This window comes from Peromyscus eremicus, chromosome 8a (genome assembly GCF_949786415.1).
Source record: "Peromyscus eremicus chromosome 8a, PerEre_H2_v1, whole genome shotgun sequence".
Lineage (NCBI taxonomy): Eukaryota > Metazoa > Chordata > Mammalia > Rodentia > Cricetidae > Peromyscus > Peromyscus eremicus.
This window is the reverse complement of record NC_081423.1, coordinates 13,555,881-13,572,340: the sequence shown is the minus strand read 5'-3', so window position 1 is coordinate 13,572,340 and position 16,460 is coordinate 13,555,881. Positions and strand designations below refer to the sequence as shown.

The window sequence follows — 16,460 nt, the reverse complement described above, 5'->3', positions numbered from 1 at the left end:
CAACGGCATGATTGACCATCCCACATACAGTGGTGACTCCATTGGCTACAATGGAGCTGAGCATTCCTGCTGCCTAACTATATCTTATAGCTGTGCTGATGCAGTAGGAGCACATTCCTTTTGTGTCATGCTGTTAGTATAAACACACAGAGTGCTGCCCGTCATCTGAGCACATATTAGCCACAATATGCACAGCACATAACATTTGAGGATAAACGACCATGTTACTGTTTATGTGCTTCACTGCGCTGCACCTATATGACACAGTGAATTCCTCCTTATGCAAAATTAACTGTAACACTGTATGCACTGTGACATCAGTAGCAGCCTCCTATATCTTCATGTCCCTCCATTGTAACAAGAGCCCATCTGGAGTGATTGGCCCAGACCATCTAGGTTTGTGGCAAGTACACTCATGAGATTTGCACAGTGACAAAAATCTCCCGTCTGCTTTTCAGAATGCACCCTGATTGCTAAGTGCCACAAGTCCATATCTGTAGGGTGTCAGGTGCTGAATATTCCAATTCTTTAGCCTAAATTTCAGAATGATTACAAATTCTAGGGTGGGAAGCTCACCATGGACCCCTTGCTCAATTTACTTTCCTTTGGGAAAGGGAAAATAAGGTTTTTCTGGGTCCCTAACCTTGGCAATCCTCCACTCTGCATTGACCAAAGGAATGTTTTGGTCCTTTCCAAGAGTACATATTGTCTTCTAACAGTACAGCTGGACCAATGGTAATCTGCATCCCCTTCCTAATGATCACTGGATCCTTACCTTTGCTTCAAGGGGCTTCCCTGGTTGCTGCTGCACCCCTGGCATCTACTACAGATCTCTCTGTGTCTGGAGGTATTGGAGTAGTTGAGCCTGGAGGCATGAGCCTGGGTACCTCTGAGGAGGACCCATTCTTCCTGTTTGCTCAATGCCTGAGATGTAGTGCATCCTTCTCAGGGTCTCTAGACAATACCTTGGCTATAGGGTTGAGGGTTGTATGTGTCTATGTATGTGGCATGTCAGTAACACAGCTGCAAACAGTCATATGCATACTTGTGGGAGTCTGTCAGAGTCCAGCTCCGACCTGACCTGTGAAGGGTTCTTGCAGGGAGGAGAGAGGAATGAGGAAATGATAGAGACAATAAGAAAAGACAGAGACACAGGACAGCTTCAGGAGGGCCCTGGGTCAATACCCAGTTGCCTTGAGGTTTATTCCAAAGGGCTTTTTATCCAATGCCAATGAGTGAGGCAAAAGACCTCCCCCTTTCAAGATCAATGCACAATGCACAGCCAAGTGTAGACCCTTCAAAACACCTGGTAACCACACCCGTGGCCAAATCATCCCATTATGCAGCCCTGCTGTGTAAAGCAAGCTCAGAGTCCCCGACCTTGAGTAAGGTCTCACTAGGAAGCCTCTGTGGGCCACCACACACACTGATAATTTTGGCACCTTACCAGGTAGCCATCAAAGCCATCCCTTCGTATCTGAAATTCCTCATCTGTGGAGTCAACCACCCATAGATCAAAACATTCAGGAGAAAATTGCATCTGATTACATGTAGCTTTTTCTCATAAATCCTGAAATGAAATGTATAAGTCTTTCTGTAGAATTTGCATTGCATTAGGTATTACAAAGAATCTGGAAGTCATTTGACATGTGTAAGAGCATTTATCATGTGCAAATGTTATGGCGTTTTACACTGGAGGCCTACCTGAGCGTCTGTGTCTGTTAGTGTCATGGGTGGTCCTGAAGCCAACTCCTGCAGACACTGAGTGATGACTGAGCCCCCTCAGAATGTAGGTGGAAAATCAGAGAAGGCAGCAATAAAGCCACTTCCAGCTCTGGCCACGGTAACCACTAGGAAGGTCCTAGCCTCTGCTAAGAACTTAGTCAGCTCATCCGGTTGGCAGGGCCTGACTCGGAACTGGGAGCCACCGCTGCCGTATTTTCAGTCCCTTGGCTGGTTTAATAGCCCTCTAGCATTGGCCCCAGTCACAGGAGAGGAAATTGGACTTAGCAAGGTCAAGGCCTTTCTCCAAGGAATCACAGATCCCGAAACACTATGCCCCCATTCATGTCCTTGCATTTCTAGGGGCTTTGCTGGAAAAACAACAACAACAACAACAACAACAACAACAAAAACCAGAAGGGGTATTGTCTAAGCCATTTCAATTTGGGGGCAACATAACTATGCTGGTTAGGTTTTTGTTTGTTTGTTTGTTTGTTTGTTTTTTGTCAATAAGAGCTAGAGTCGTGTGGAAAAGAGGAACAGCCTCAATCAGACTGGTCCATAAGCAACTTTTTGCAGTATTTTCTTAATGATTGATACGGGAGGACCCAGCCCACTGCGGGTAGTTGTACCTCTGGGCAGGTGGTCCTGGATTGTAGAAAAAAGCAAGCTGAGTGAGCTATGAGGAGGTTCCTGACTCAGTTCCTGCCTTTACTTCCCTCTGGGACAGACTGTGACCTGGCAGTGAAGGATGGACATAAACCCTTCCTTCCCCATGTTGCTTTTGGTCCTGGTGTTTATCTCAGCCACAGAGATCAAGCTAGGACAGGGGCTACGACACTCTGCATCCTAATTCCTCTGGTGAGAATTCTCCCTTATTCTGAAGAACCTAACAGCCAAGCAAACAGAAGGTGGGGTCAGGTGGGGGTAAGGGAGGGGGTGGTATACTATTTTCCCAGGCCTTGGCAAAGGTTCCAGGCACTGTATCAAGTTCAAGAATGATGAAGTCTGGGTCTGACAGGTTCTCCTATATAAGATGGCCCAATGCATTCCAATGGGAGTGGATCTGGACTATTTGCAGGTCTACTGGGACCTGCAAAATCTATCACCTAGGGCCGAGTGAGCCATTTGGATGGGAGAGGACTATTTCCCCACCCCCTACACCCTCCACAGCCACACTGACCAGCTGTATGCTCTGCACCTCAGCTGACTCTCATACAAATGAATGAAGTATGATGGATTTTAGGATCTGTCTTCCCAAGAGCCACCAAAGGGACTGCAGGATGACACTTAGGAAGGAGTGCACGGAATTAGTAATTCTCCATTTGGCCGATGAGAAATAGGGGATGGGACATTCTCCATCTAGCCTGTTCAGGGGTGCCAAGAGTGGATGAGCAGGCACATCTGCCGAGCAGTTGGCTGTCTCTTTACAGTGTGTCACGAAGCTCTGGGCAGAACAGTGATGCATGAGTCTGAATTGTCCCCATATTTCTCTGCCTCACATCTTTGTTGCATAGACATGCATTCCTCACTCTCGATTTTAAAATACCAACATTTAATCCTTGGGTTATATATTTAATGTTTCCTCGAATTACCTGGGACTCTTGTTTAGATGTGGAATTATCAGGGGTGGAGGCTGGGAGTCTGCCTTTCTAACCACCTCCCAGGTGAGGCTGATGAAGGTGACCTGTGAATGTTTCAGTGTTGCAGGACTCTATGGGACTTGGGCATGATTGCAAGCAGGAGTGGGTTTTCAAAACACAGTCTCAGAATAGGATTTTGGAGGTGCATTGCACAAGGGTCTGAGAGCAATCGTTTCCTGGCCGTTTGTTAGTAGTGAGGTCAGCATGGTGATGTCATAAGCCCTGCATTCCGTGTACAGAATGAGGGGCAGGTGCAGCATGTAGTGAGGTATCAAGGTAGCCAGGGTGCTTAACTGGTTATAGATGATGACAATCACAAACATGGCATTGGGTAGCTCTTGGTCACTCTGGGGACCATTGAAATAGAAAATGACAGGTGGGGGTGACAGAAGGCATGATCTCGAAATGAGGGGCTCTGGCTTCACGTCCCATCACTGTAACTAGCGGTCTCCCACTTCATGGACTAAGATAACTCAGGTTTTTCCTTAGTTCTAAAGGTCAGAATTCTTCTACGACTCTTACTGGATTAAAATTGGGGTGCTGATGGAGATGGTTCTGTCCTTGAGACTCTGGAGGAGATCCTGATTCTTGCATTTTCCTGCTCTAAGAGACTGTTGCACCCCAGAGCTTAGGATTTGCTCCTCTCTATTCAAAACCAGCTGTAACAACAAATCCACATCCCCTCATGTAGCTTCCGGCCACCCCCCCATTTCCTTTTCTAAAGGCCTTTGGATGACACTGGGCTCCTGGGTAATCCAGGGGTGTGGGCACTGTTTGAAGAAGCACTGAGGAGTTAATTCTGTTTGCAACCTCCATCTTCCTTTGTCACATTACCTACGGCACTCGGGAGCTCCAGGGATTTGAATGTGGACGTCTTTGGGTGGGGCATTATTCTTCTGTCACAGGTCCGGTGGGGTTTAAGAGATTCCATCTCAAGCAGCTGCAGAACAGACTATGCTAAAATCAGAACAGAATCTGCTTGAAAAGGAGACAAAGTTGCAAAATAATTAAGGCCCCATCCAGGCTCCCAAGGTAAAGTCCGGGCTCTGGTGGGAAGATTAGGTCCTAAGACTAGGCTAGTAACGTTTTGGCACAGGAGACAGGGCACTGTGAACCTCCCTGCTTTCTCTCTGGTCAGTGGGAACAGCAGTCTCACTCATTGTACATTGATGTACATTGTACACAGTGTACATTGACGCTTACTCTCCTACCACACTGACCACGCCATTGACCTCACTGGCTCCACCAGTGAGAAAATCCACATCTCCCTGCAGCTCAGGAGGGAATGAAGTGTCACGCTTTGGGAAGATGCAGCTTGCAAGCGAAAGGCTGCAGGATCTGAGTCCTGGGACACTGGGAGGATGCGAGTCAGTGGAGGATGCTAACACTTAGGAGATTGTGGGAGTTGCCCCTGGGTGGAGAAGAGTTCATTAGCCCAAGAGCATGTATTCCTGATTCAGTGTCAGAGCTGGCCTTATGTTTTCTGAGATGCTCTTTGCAGCTTGCTCTGCTGTATGGTAGCCTACAGAGAATGTAGTGGATGCCAAAACCTCCCTGGTTTATTCAATGCTATTATTTAAGAAAGGGTCAGCGGGCTCAGAGAATAGGGCCATGGAATAGAGTTATTGCAGACATCCTGAGAATAGATTACCTTCCCAGGGGAGGTTCCATGGCCATATTTTTTTTTATTTTGGATAAGAGGAATGTGTTGGCAAGGAGTACCTGTAGTGTAGGTGGAATTGTCTCCTCCAAAGATATATAGTAATGCCTTCATCCTCCAGTCTCTATGATAATATTTGGAACTAGAGTCTGTGTGGGTGTAGTCAAGTTAAAATGAGGTTATACTGGGTTGGAGTAGGCTGTAAACCTGGTCCTTTAATGAGGAGATTTGGAGTCACAGAGACACGGGCACACAGAGGGGAGATGAGCACGTAAAAACAGAGGCAGGATTATGGACATAGTGCAACCATGACAGCCAAGGAGCTCCAAGCACTGTGGCCACCAGCAGATGTCTTCCTGGGGGCCTGACACATAGATTTCAGACTTGCAGCCCGGAAACTGTGAGAACAAGTTCGTGTTAACAGATGAAGCCTTTCGTTGTTTGATTACAGCTTTTACAGAAATCATAGGCGAGGGTCGCAGACCAGTGGACTAGTGACAGGCTTCACCGCCAATGTTTGTATCCCTCAGACTTCTTATCTCTGAGACAATCACCCGACAGAAACAACTTAAAGCCTTAGTTTGAGAGGTTACTGTCCGGGGTCATGTGGCTCATGAGTCTGGGCTACTACCTGGTGGCAGCCAGGAAGTCCAGGACTGATATGAAGTAACAGATGCCAAATGCAGGTTTCCAGGGCACACCTCAGGGACCTCCTTCCTCCAAGGAGGCTCTACCTCCATTTTTCAGTACCTACCACTAGTATCATTAATCCATTGAGGGATTTATTAAATTCTTTGTAGTGGTTTGAATGAAAAAGCTTACCTCTGTAGGCTTGTATATTTGAGTGCCTAGTTCCCAGTTGATGAAACTGTTTGGGAAGGATTTGGAGGAGGTGTGTCACTGGGGGAAAAGCTTATGAGGTTTCAAAAGCCCGCATCATTCCTAGTTAGTGCTCTCTCTCTCTCTCTCTCTCTCTCTCTCTCTCTCTCTCTCTCTCTCCTCCCTCTCTCTCCCTCCCTCCTCCCCCTCTCTCTCTTTGTCTCCCTCTCTGTCCCTCCCCCTCTCACATCTCAAGAGGTAAGCTCTCAGCTGCCACTGCCCCAGCACCATGCCTGCTGAGCTGCTGCCATGCTCCCTGCCATGACGGTCATGAACTCTAACCCTCTGAAACTGTGAGCCCCTAGTAAACATTTCCTTCTATAAGTTGCCTTAGTCATGGTGTCTTGTCACAGCAATAAAAAAGGAAATAAGACAGTCCTCATGATCTAATCATATCACTGGAAGCCGATTGGATGACATGATCCTATGGAAGGCATTCCATATCCCATTGATAACAGTATTGATAGCTGGGTACGATACCACAAAACCAGGTTTCCTGACACAATGAAGAGAATGGATTTCTGGTTTGGGAGAGGCAGGTAGCTATACCTAACCATCAGATCCTAAGTGGATTAATCTCCATAATGGGCAGCCAGCAAGACAGAAAATTAGAGTGTCCTAAGTCACACTGACTAATGGGTCACTGTGTTCCTAGAAGTCAAATCAACAAACAGCTTCTTAGATTGTAGCTTAATATGTATAATGAGAAGATCGGCCACAGCAATAGGAAGTTGTAACTTCCCCGTTCAGCTTTGCAAGCCAAGGTGCAATGGCTATGGGAGGCTGGACCCTTCAGAGAGAACTTGGCAGTGCACCTGTATCTTTAGCAAGTAGACCTTTGCTTTGTTCCCAAGGGAAATTCTGGCTAGTAACTATGGAGCAGGGGAAAGGAATATATAGGAATCTGAAGTGACATTGAGACCAGGGGACTGAAAACTCTGTTATGGTCCTCAAGTTAGAGTCTCCACAGAGAGAAAATGGTAAGGAGTTTGGCCTGATTTCTTGATGTATGTATACACATCCGTTTGTTGACCTGTGCTGTAAGACCCATTGTATAAGGAAGTCTGAATGGAACCTCCTACTCAATGAAGCTCCAGAAAGAATGCTTTCAAAGACCTAATAAGCAAGAGTAATGGTTCCCATAGACTTTCTATTCAATGAATCTGCCTCAAGAGACCATGACTGATGAGAGTGGACTACTGGATGCTTTTATGGGTTTTTCTGGTTTGCTTGGAACAGATTGACAATCTCTTCTGCCTGGTGATGGTTGTTCACTTGGTGAAGGCTGAAAATTGTCCTCAAGGATCTTATTTATACAGACACTTCAGAAACATTAAACTGTTCCATTGTATTGATAACATCTTGTTCATTAACATGGTAGTTGTGGAATGTCAGGTGTCCCACATTCCTATTACTGAGGGTTTTATGGGACCGGACATAGAGGCATGGGACTCGACTGGCTTTATCTGGAATTTCATCACTCAGAAGCACCCAAAATACTATGGATAATGGGGGATCCTAGATATAACATCTCCAAAAGCTCCTAAACCTAAAAGCCACAACATAGGAGAAGAAGCCCTTCTTACCTTCTCATCCGAAGACCTACTATCCCTACAGTTTTTTATTTTGTCAGGTTTGAGGTCCTGGTCTGTATTAGTTTGCTATGGAAGGTGTAACAAACACCAAGAACAGAGTGGGTTAAAGAATAGACATTTGTCACCTAAGACAGGGTGTCAGCATGCCTACCTCCTTCTAAGACCGTGAGGAGGAATCTAACCCATGCTTCTTTCTACTTGCTGTGCCTTGCTGGCCACATTGGCTGTTCTGGTCACTGTTTTCATTCATCTTCATGTGGTGGTTTTCCTGTGTGCATTTGTGTCCACATATCCTTTCATAGGAAAATCAATAACATTGAATGATCACCTGGTCTAATGACTCTGCTTTCAAAATGGTCACATCTTGAGGTACTAGGGTTTGTGACATCAACTAGTTAATTTGCAGGGAATAAATCAACCCGACATGGTTGCAGGGTAGGAGATGAGGAAAGACCTCAATTGCTGGACATGGCAAATTCCACATTGAATAGAGTTGTGACTGAAACACAGCTGCTGTGACTTTTCATGCCTGTAGACCAAGGGTCTGGGGTGACTGGCAACATAGAGACCTAGATTGTTTTGGTCCAATAGGCACAGGGAGAAATGTGCTCAGAATCAGCGGGCTCAGTGGCATGTTGCTAAGTACTCTCATGCCCACTAAAGACAGTCAATAGGAAATACAAGCAGCCCAAACCAATAAAGGCAGGGCAACTAAGGGCATGGACCGTTTGGAGATGGGATAGCTGGTCACCCTGCCAGACAAACCATGCATGCCGGATGAAATCCCATCATAGGTCAGAGAAACCTAAGTGGATGGTGGAAGAAGGGAACGATAAATGTTTGTTATAGTCCTGATCCTTTGCAATGATACTGTTGCTTGAATCACAAATACCGCTTTCTGATGCATATGGGTCATAACTGGCCACTACCTTCAAATGGATTATGACTAATTGGACTTGATCACAAAAATAGAGGAGTCATGTGACTGGCAGGAGCAGGCTGCAACAGGAGGGTTCTGAGGATATTGGCTGTATCAGAGCGTCTCACACCCCAGCCCAGCTCTGACCCTCACAGGAATCATGGTTTGCTGAGCTTCCTGATGCCTGCTCCGCCCCAGCGCCCAGTGAGGCCAGCTGCTTCCACAGTGGCTCCTGCCACGAGGACCACCAGTTGCTTGTGGGGGAGGCCAGGTTTGCTTCTCCTATTTGCTGCTGCAGAGCCCCTGGCTACACCAGCCACTGGTTTTTCAGACAAATCTTGGCCACGAGTACATGACCACCTTGTAGGATGTGGGATCAAGCAGCTACTGAAAGGACCAGGTTTTACAACCCAGAATTACAACCTCAGTTGGATGTACTGGTATACGATTGAGAAACAATAGACTGGGTTAAGGAGAGGCTGAGCAAATCCGTCCCCTCTCTACTTCTTCCCTTATACAGACTGTGGTGAGGGGAGGTTTTCCATCCATCCTGTCCACAGGTGTCCTGCTCCGTGATGCCTCACATGCTGAATGGCTTGCTGCAAAGCAGAGCACAGAATGCTAATGAAAAAAACCACAGGCTTTCAGTCGTGACCTCAGGGGCTGTTTTCTAGTTAGTTGGAGCTACCCAGGTAAATGGAGGCACCCAGGGTTCAGATAGGATAGTAGACAGGGGCGTGCCAGTATGTCTGGAGAGGGAAGCCACGCTTATTTTTAGATACTTGGAAAGACATTGGACTCCTTCAATTTCTCTCCTACTTTCTGCCATGAGCCTGCAAATCTGGAAGAAGGAATGCTGACTTCCATTCCATGCTTTGAGATTTCTCCTAAGGAGAGGGGACTTGGTACCTTAGATCATACTGAAGTGCAGAGGGATGATGTCATCTGTGTTTTGAGGTCAGGAAGCTTAAGACTGAGTAGAGTGACTGAGGGGATTGCCCAGGAGGAGACCTGGACTTGGAGTCAAGTCAACCTGGAGTCCGGTTAGGTCCTGCTCATCTCAGCTGTGTGGCCTTGAACAGCTCCCTGAACGAGAAAGTGAGGGGGTGGAGTGACTTTTTGGGGTCGGTCATGGTTTGTATCTGGAATGTCCCACATAGACTCAAGGTTTGAACGATCACTAGTTTGTGGTATTGTTTAGAAGGCTGGGGAGCCTTTAGGAGGTGGAGTCTGGCTAGTGGAGGAGGTCACTAGGTGGGGGACTTTGAAGGTTACCTGCTTCTGGCTCTCCTGCTTTCTCTCTTGCTGGCTGGCCAGTATGAACAGCTCCAGCCTATACTCCCAGGCCACGCTTTCCCCGTGGCCATGCTTTCCCTGTGGCCATGCTTTCCCCGTGGCCATGCTTTCCCCATGGCCATGCTTTCCCCGTGGTCATGCTTTCCCCATGGCCATGCTTTCCCCGTGGTCATGCTTTCCCCGTGGCCATGCTTTCCCTGTGGCCATGCTTTCCCTGTGGCCATGCTTTCCCTGTGGCCACGCTTTCCCTGTGGCCATGCTTTCCCCGTGGCCATGCTTTCCCTGTGGCCATGCTTTCCCCGTGGCCATGCTTTCCCCATGGCCATGCTTTCCCCGTGGTCATGCTTTCCCCGTGGTCATGCTTTCTCTGTGGCCATGCTTTCCCTGTGGCCATGCTTTCCCTGTGGCCATGCTTTCCCCGTGGCCATGCTTTCTCTGTGGCCATGCTTTCCCCGTGGCCATGCTTTCCCCGTGGCCATGCTTTCCCCGTGGCCATGCTTTCCTCATAACAAACTGAAATTCCCCCCAAAGCCCTAAGCCAAAAACAAGCCTTTCTCTCTTAAGTTGCTTCAGAAGCTATTTTGGTCACATTGGTGCCCCGCCCCCAACCATACCACCCATCAGTCCTTTCCTATGGGAAGCTCCTCCTGGGCATACCTATCTGGTTTTGGACAGACCTGGCTTATAATTAGGGGGCATCTGGTGGCCTAATGAGTTGTACCAAATATGACTCCCCTACTCTTATCTATCATGGGTGTCGCCATCAGTGCTGTTGGGGATGATAACCTACAAGCATGGGCTGTGATATTAGCATCTGGGGCCAGGCTGATGCCAAACGTAAAAGTGAATTAACAGAGGTGGGTATGCCTCTGGCTTGGTGGCAAGGGCAAAGCACAAACCCTCCAGTTCTGAAGTGGTTTGAATGTGTTTCTCCAAAGCTCAGGCACTGGGGAACAAATCTTCAACCCTTGTATTGATGGTATGGGGAGGTCAGACCTTTGCGGGTGATTAGGATTAAATGAGGTCATAGGAGTGGGGGCCCCATTGAGCATTAGTGGCTTGATAAGAAGAGCCACTCAATCTAGCACACTTGCTCTGCCCTGTCATGTGATTCTCCCTGCTAGGCCATGGTGCAGCGGGAGTGTCTCACCGGACCCCAAGCAGATGGCAGTACTTTCCTCCTGGACTTCCCTGAAACTAGACTTGAGAGAAAGACACTTTTTCCTCCTTTACAAATTTCCAAGTCTCAGGCATTCAGGTATGGTAGTGGTAAAGAAACAAAGACTGAGTTTTCACCAGTTTGAGTGACACCCTGGTATCTACCTTGTAGGGTTGATGAGAGCTGAGGATTTAAGAAAAGGGCATACAGAGTGAGTACCTGGCCAAGGGCAGCTGTGGTATAACTGGTTGTCCTTGTCCCTACTAGCAGGGTTGTGCATATTGGTGTGTACCCACAGCGTGTGGGATTCTGGCGAAGTGCCAAGCGTATTTCCCCACTAGTGACAGTCCTCAGATGTGACTTAGCACTTGATGTGCTTTAGCTGTGTGAACAGGGATCCATGGGTCTCACTTTTTACTCTGTTCTAATAGGAAAACAAATAGAGGTCAATGGCAATGGTCCTTTCAGACCCAGTAAGGAAATTCACAGATACTGGTAATTTTATGAAGGTAGAACGGGGGGGGGGGGGGGGGGGGGGAGGAATGATGTGATTATTACAGGAGTCTGTTGAGGAGCAGGGAAGTGATTGGAGACAGAACTTAGAGAGTTACAGCTGTAAAAACAGCCCCTGAGTCTGTGTTGTACAAGACACACACACACACACACACACACACACACACACACACACACACCCTGCACCCCCATGAGAAGCAGTTGAATCTGCAGGCCTACAACAGGCTCGTGTGTCTGTCTAGAGTCACAGGGAATGCGAGACTGTTTTCATTTGCTTCTTGGGCTACTCTCCCTAGTTGTCATTGGAAGTGCTTCTGTTGGAAGGTTAAACACTAGGATTCCATCAGTTCATGCTGGTAGGAAAAAGCAAACCCATGAAGTTCAAATGTAGAACTTGGAGAGAAATGGTAACAGAAAGGACAAGGGCCACATGATGCTGACATCTGCATGGGAAGCCATGAGGATATGGTACCTCCCTTCAGCTCCTCTAGGGTCCATCCTCTGCTCATGCATTGAGAGGGATTTTGGGAGTCAGGTCCAGAGGCATTTTGATCTGTGCTGACTCCAAAGCTATCTGCCGCAACCCAAATGCCCACAGCCACCATAGCAGAGCAGAAATAGGAAGCTAGAGTAGACAACGCGTCTGAGACTTAGAAACAGGGCATAGACACCACCTGGGAGAAACTGGCAGACATAGGTCACCAGGACTCAGGATATCCTGGGAACTAAGGGGTGCTAGAGTATTAGGTAGTGGGAAAGATTTTAGCTTCCCATCAGAGTGCTGGATCCAATATTGGCCTTTTTTAGTCTTAGGTCACTTCTGCCTGTGCCTCAGTTTCTCCATCTGGGTAATGTCCTACCTACCTTTTGGGACTAGCTATTAAACTTTAGGAAGTAATTTTTTTAAATCATTCTATCTTATCCTTCACTGGACCCCAGGGACTTAGCAGCTAAGAAATAACCACCCACACCCTAGTTCTGAACCCTACATTGCCATTCACTTGACTTCCACAAGGGCACAGCCTTATGCTCAGGACCTTCTCTACACAGCTCTGCTGTCCAAGGCAGAAGAGTTGGAGTAGTCTCATCTCCCCTGCTTCTCCTCCTTGGGTCTCATCTGAGAAATCTGACCATGGATGTCCTCATGATTTCACTTGCAGATGGCCCTCCAAGAAAGCTACCACTTCTGACCTGATGATAACTCAGAGGCTGGTCTATGAATCCACCAGCCCTCCAACTTCTCCTTTCCAATACTGCGTGGAGGCTTCACTAGAGTATCAGGCTAGATAGTGTAGTGTAGCCATCTCTGTGTAGAGATGGAGGAAGGTGGTATGGAAATCTTTGCTGTCAGGCTCTAAGAGGAAAATTATAGGTTTTCTTGGCATCCTGATACTCCAGGATTTGGCCCCAAAGAAACCAAGAGTCTTAGAGAAGATTCTTGAGGTGGCCTGATCTAGGAAGGAAAACATGGCATTGAGATGAGCTAAGAGAAGCCTTCCATACTGCTGTAGTCCCCTGGGAACCACCCTGGAAACTTTCTACCCAGTCCTCCAGGAACAGAATTGGGCAACAAAGTTTGTTTGAGCCATGAGACCATTTTAATGTCAGTAAGAAAGAGCAACATTTTGGAAGTGATTGACTAGAAAGGGGCTTATTAAAAAATGTAAAGTACAAAAATGTTAACTGAAAATAGAACATTTAAAGGCTTTTCAGTTCTTTTAAGTGCTGAGACCTAGGAATTAAACAAAACGCAGCTCCTTCTAGCTGTGAACCTGAGTTATGATGTGTATGCCTTGGATGCTGGGGAGAGCATCCATCCGGCACTTGCTGGCTCCTTGAGGTCCATGGATCCATGGTGGGCCTTCTTTGTCCGGTGAGTCATCCATCACCCTGGTGGTGGCGTCAGGAGACACAAGGCTTGTTGTCACTTGGTTTCTGAGGCCCAACTGGGATCCTCTGTCTCTTTTAAAGCTTTGTCCCCTCCTGAAATTCCAATGTCATACGCATGCCTCTTCCCCTGGAGCTCCCACGCTGCTCTGCTCAGCAGTGTCTCACAGGTCTGTGGACAGGAAGTCTGGGAGCTGCTTGCTGTCTTCACTTGATTTGCTGGCCAGCTTGGTGGGAAGACACACAAACACAACAGCAAGACGGGATTCTTATATGCATCATCTTGGAGCACTCCAGACCCCACAACCATGACTTAAGCCTAAACACAAGTGGTTGTGAATTGCTATGACCTTGAATTTGGTCAGGAAGCAGCTTTTGGGAAGTTTCATAGACCCCTTGCTAGCTGTATGAATTCTGCACATCACTTAGCTGACTCTGTGAGCCTTGCAAAAAAAAAAAAAAAACCCTTCTGGAATGGGAGGATCAAACAGGATAATGACGGGGAAGTGCTTAGCGTGGTGCCTGACTCACTCACGCAGGCTCTCAGGCAACCTGTGATTTTTATAGTATCTGAGCTCTGAATCACAGAGCCCGGAGGATCGGAAGTACGTCCGTCCCTTCTTGATCCCCGACAAGGACCGACAGGGTAACAACAGGAGGTGGGACTTCAAGAGTCAGTAATTCAAAACCAACTTTTAATTTGAAGGCTTTTGTAATGTAAGCAGAAGAGGAAAATGCTTTGCCTCCCCCGCCCCCCCCCCAAAAAAAACGTACTTTCAGCTTCTGAAGTTAGATACCTGGCTGTGGGCTCAGAGAGGAGCTCTAACAGAGAGTTTAAGTCAGGGTTAGCTATGTACTGGCAGTCCCAGAAGGCCTTCTGCTCTAGAACTGGGGTCAGTCTTACTCAAGGGAGCCCCAAAAAATACCACATGATGGACGTTGCTGGACAGTTGCCCTAGCCTTAGGACCCCTGGCCATACTCCCCAGGGAACAGCCGAAGGCACATACCCACAGGTGAAGAGCAGACACACCTGTGTAGACCTTCCCTGATTTTTCCTTCAGTTATCCTCTCCGTGTGTTCCTGTGGCATACCCCCACCCCGACTGCCGCCATTTCCAGCCACTGGCATCCTTACCATAGTCTTGAAGAACTGATTGACTTTCTTCTTTTTCAGGGTCTTTTTGTCACCGTCTGAGACAGGGAAGAAGGTCTGACTCATCCGGGGAGATGTGCTGGCCTCATCCAACCCAGGCACGCCTGCCACCGAGAGTGTGAAGGCTGGAAAGACAGTAGGGCCCCAGACATGAGTGAGTGGGTGTGGAAAGGTGGGTCCCAAGGACAGAAAGAGTATCTTAGGCCTTTTTTGGGGTGGTCCTATCTCCTGGCCCTTTGAAAAGCCTTGCCCAAAGGTGTCTAGTTGAGAAGAGGGATAAGAAGGGGGGGATCCCTTGCCACTTAGGCTGGTATCCTCAGGGAGCTCACGACTGAGTCTGGACTCAGCCTCCCACTGACTAGTCGGTCTGTACAGGAGCCTGACATTCAGTGCACTGGTTTGAATGTGCAACAATGGGTAGGGTGGCATTTTCTACATCATGGGTGGGTACCATGGTGTAAGGGGCATAATGAGTTAGGACAGGGCCTGGCAGGAGCAGGCCCTCTGGTGGGAGATGTCTTTACTGTCATGTACTGTTCGGCCCCAAGGGGGCAGCACTGTTCTGCCTTGTTCTGTTCTGCCTGGTCCTCAGCACAGGGCCTGTGGAGTAAGGAACACTAGAACGAGTTGCATAGATGCTGAGCCCCAGCTGTGCATGGGTCTCCCTCTGTGAATGGGAAAGTGAGTGGGGGCTGTCCTGTATCCCAGACAGTAAGAGATGGGCACAGGCATCATCTGTACACCAAACACCACAGCCATGAGATGCAGGGGCAAGCTTCGCAAATCTAGAGGTAGTCTTCCAGGTTAGCAAAGGTGCCATGGACCTTAGAGATATGCCAAAGGCATACTCCTGGACCTGGAGGAGCTGCTGCCTACAAATTGAGGGACTTTTGGTACGGAGTGGTCCCAGAGGAACAGCAGACTTCTTCTTGTGCTTCCAGTAGAGCTTGTTTACATGGCTTCCTCAATGGGGGATGTTGAGAAGAGTGCAGAAACCAGGGGCTTTTGGCCCTGGATACCCAGCCTGCTTTGCTCTGTAGAAGTAGTTCTCATCCATCTTCTCCCTGACAGCTTGGCAATCCACACTACCTCTTCCCCCGGGTTAGCAGTGGCAGATACATACCTGGGATGGTGGGCATGGACTGGCTGGCAAAACTCATCTGAGAGAGGACAGACACCCTGGTGGGGATGGCTGCATGCTCCGAGAGATTGGTGTCGCTCATGAACTCATGCTTTCTGGAAAGCTGGATGAATATACCACAGATCACAAGGGCTTAGCACAGGCAAATATCTAAGTCCTCAAAGGGCAGGGAAAAGGGATGGAAGTGGTTTCTATGGACCTGGCAGCAGAGACAGTTCATTTGTTCTGTTTTATACCATTCTGTATCAGTCTGCCTTTTACGGTTACATATTATATAATGGCAGGAGTGTTGGAAAGGGTCTATTCGGTTAGACTACAGATGAATGGTGTTCTGTAGAGTCCTAGAACATAGAAGACATGCCCATCCTCTTCCTTCACAGGCCCACTAGGATGTTTGTGGGGGTTTCTTTCTTCACCAGAAGGCGTCAGCTGGCCCTGACCTTTCATCTAGAACCATCCCCGACCCCTACATGCCATAACGACTAATGCTCACTCTCTTTCTAAACCTTTCCGGGGGGACTAACACTGAACTCAGGGCTCTCGGATACCAAATCTCATTAGTAATTATTGTGGAATTTGTTTTTGAGATAAAGGCTTACTCTGTAGATGAGACTGCCCTGAAACTTACTGTGTAGCACAGGCTGCCCTCAGTCACTCAAAAGTTGATTATATAATCTCTCTCTCTCTCTCTCTCTCTCTCTCTCTCTCTCTCTCTCTCTCTCTCTCTCTCTCTTTCACTGATAACATTATATATATGATAAGACCCCAAAATGCTCAGAGTCTGCTCACTACACCCCACAAAGCCTGGTACTCAGAAGCCCAATGGAGTCAGGACAGCCATAGGAGACTGGGGGTTGAGGCCCCAAGTGGCTGCCCTCCTCTGCAGTGGCTGT

The 16,460-nt window shown here is 47.9% G+C and overlaps 1 protein-coding gene across 1 annotated transcript in view; it reads right to left on the bottom strand.

The window, feature by feature from the left end:
* Window positions 1–12,967: 12,967 nt before the first annotated feature.
* LOC131916439 (dedicator of cytokinesis protein 2-like) overlaps window positions 12,968–16,460 on the bottom strand; it is an 89,442-nt gene continuing 85,949 nt past the window's right edge. Inside the window, exons 23-25 of the mRNA XM_059269786.1 lie at window positions 15,550–15,670; window positions 14,409–14,551; window positions 12,968–13,500 (exon numbers count right to left, since the gene is read on the bottom strand). Coding sequence (XP_059125769.1) covers window positions 13,438–13,500; window positions 14,409–14,551; window positions 15,550–15,670 — 327 coding nt within the window. The 3' untranslated portion in view covers window positions 12,968–13,437. The remainder of the gene's footprint in view (window positions 13,501–14,408; window positions 14,552–15,549; window positions 15,671–16,460) is intronic.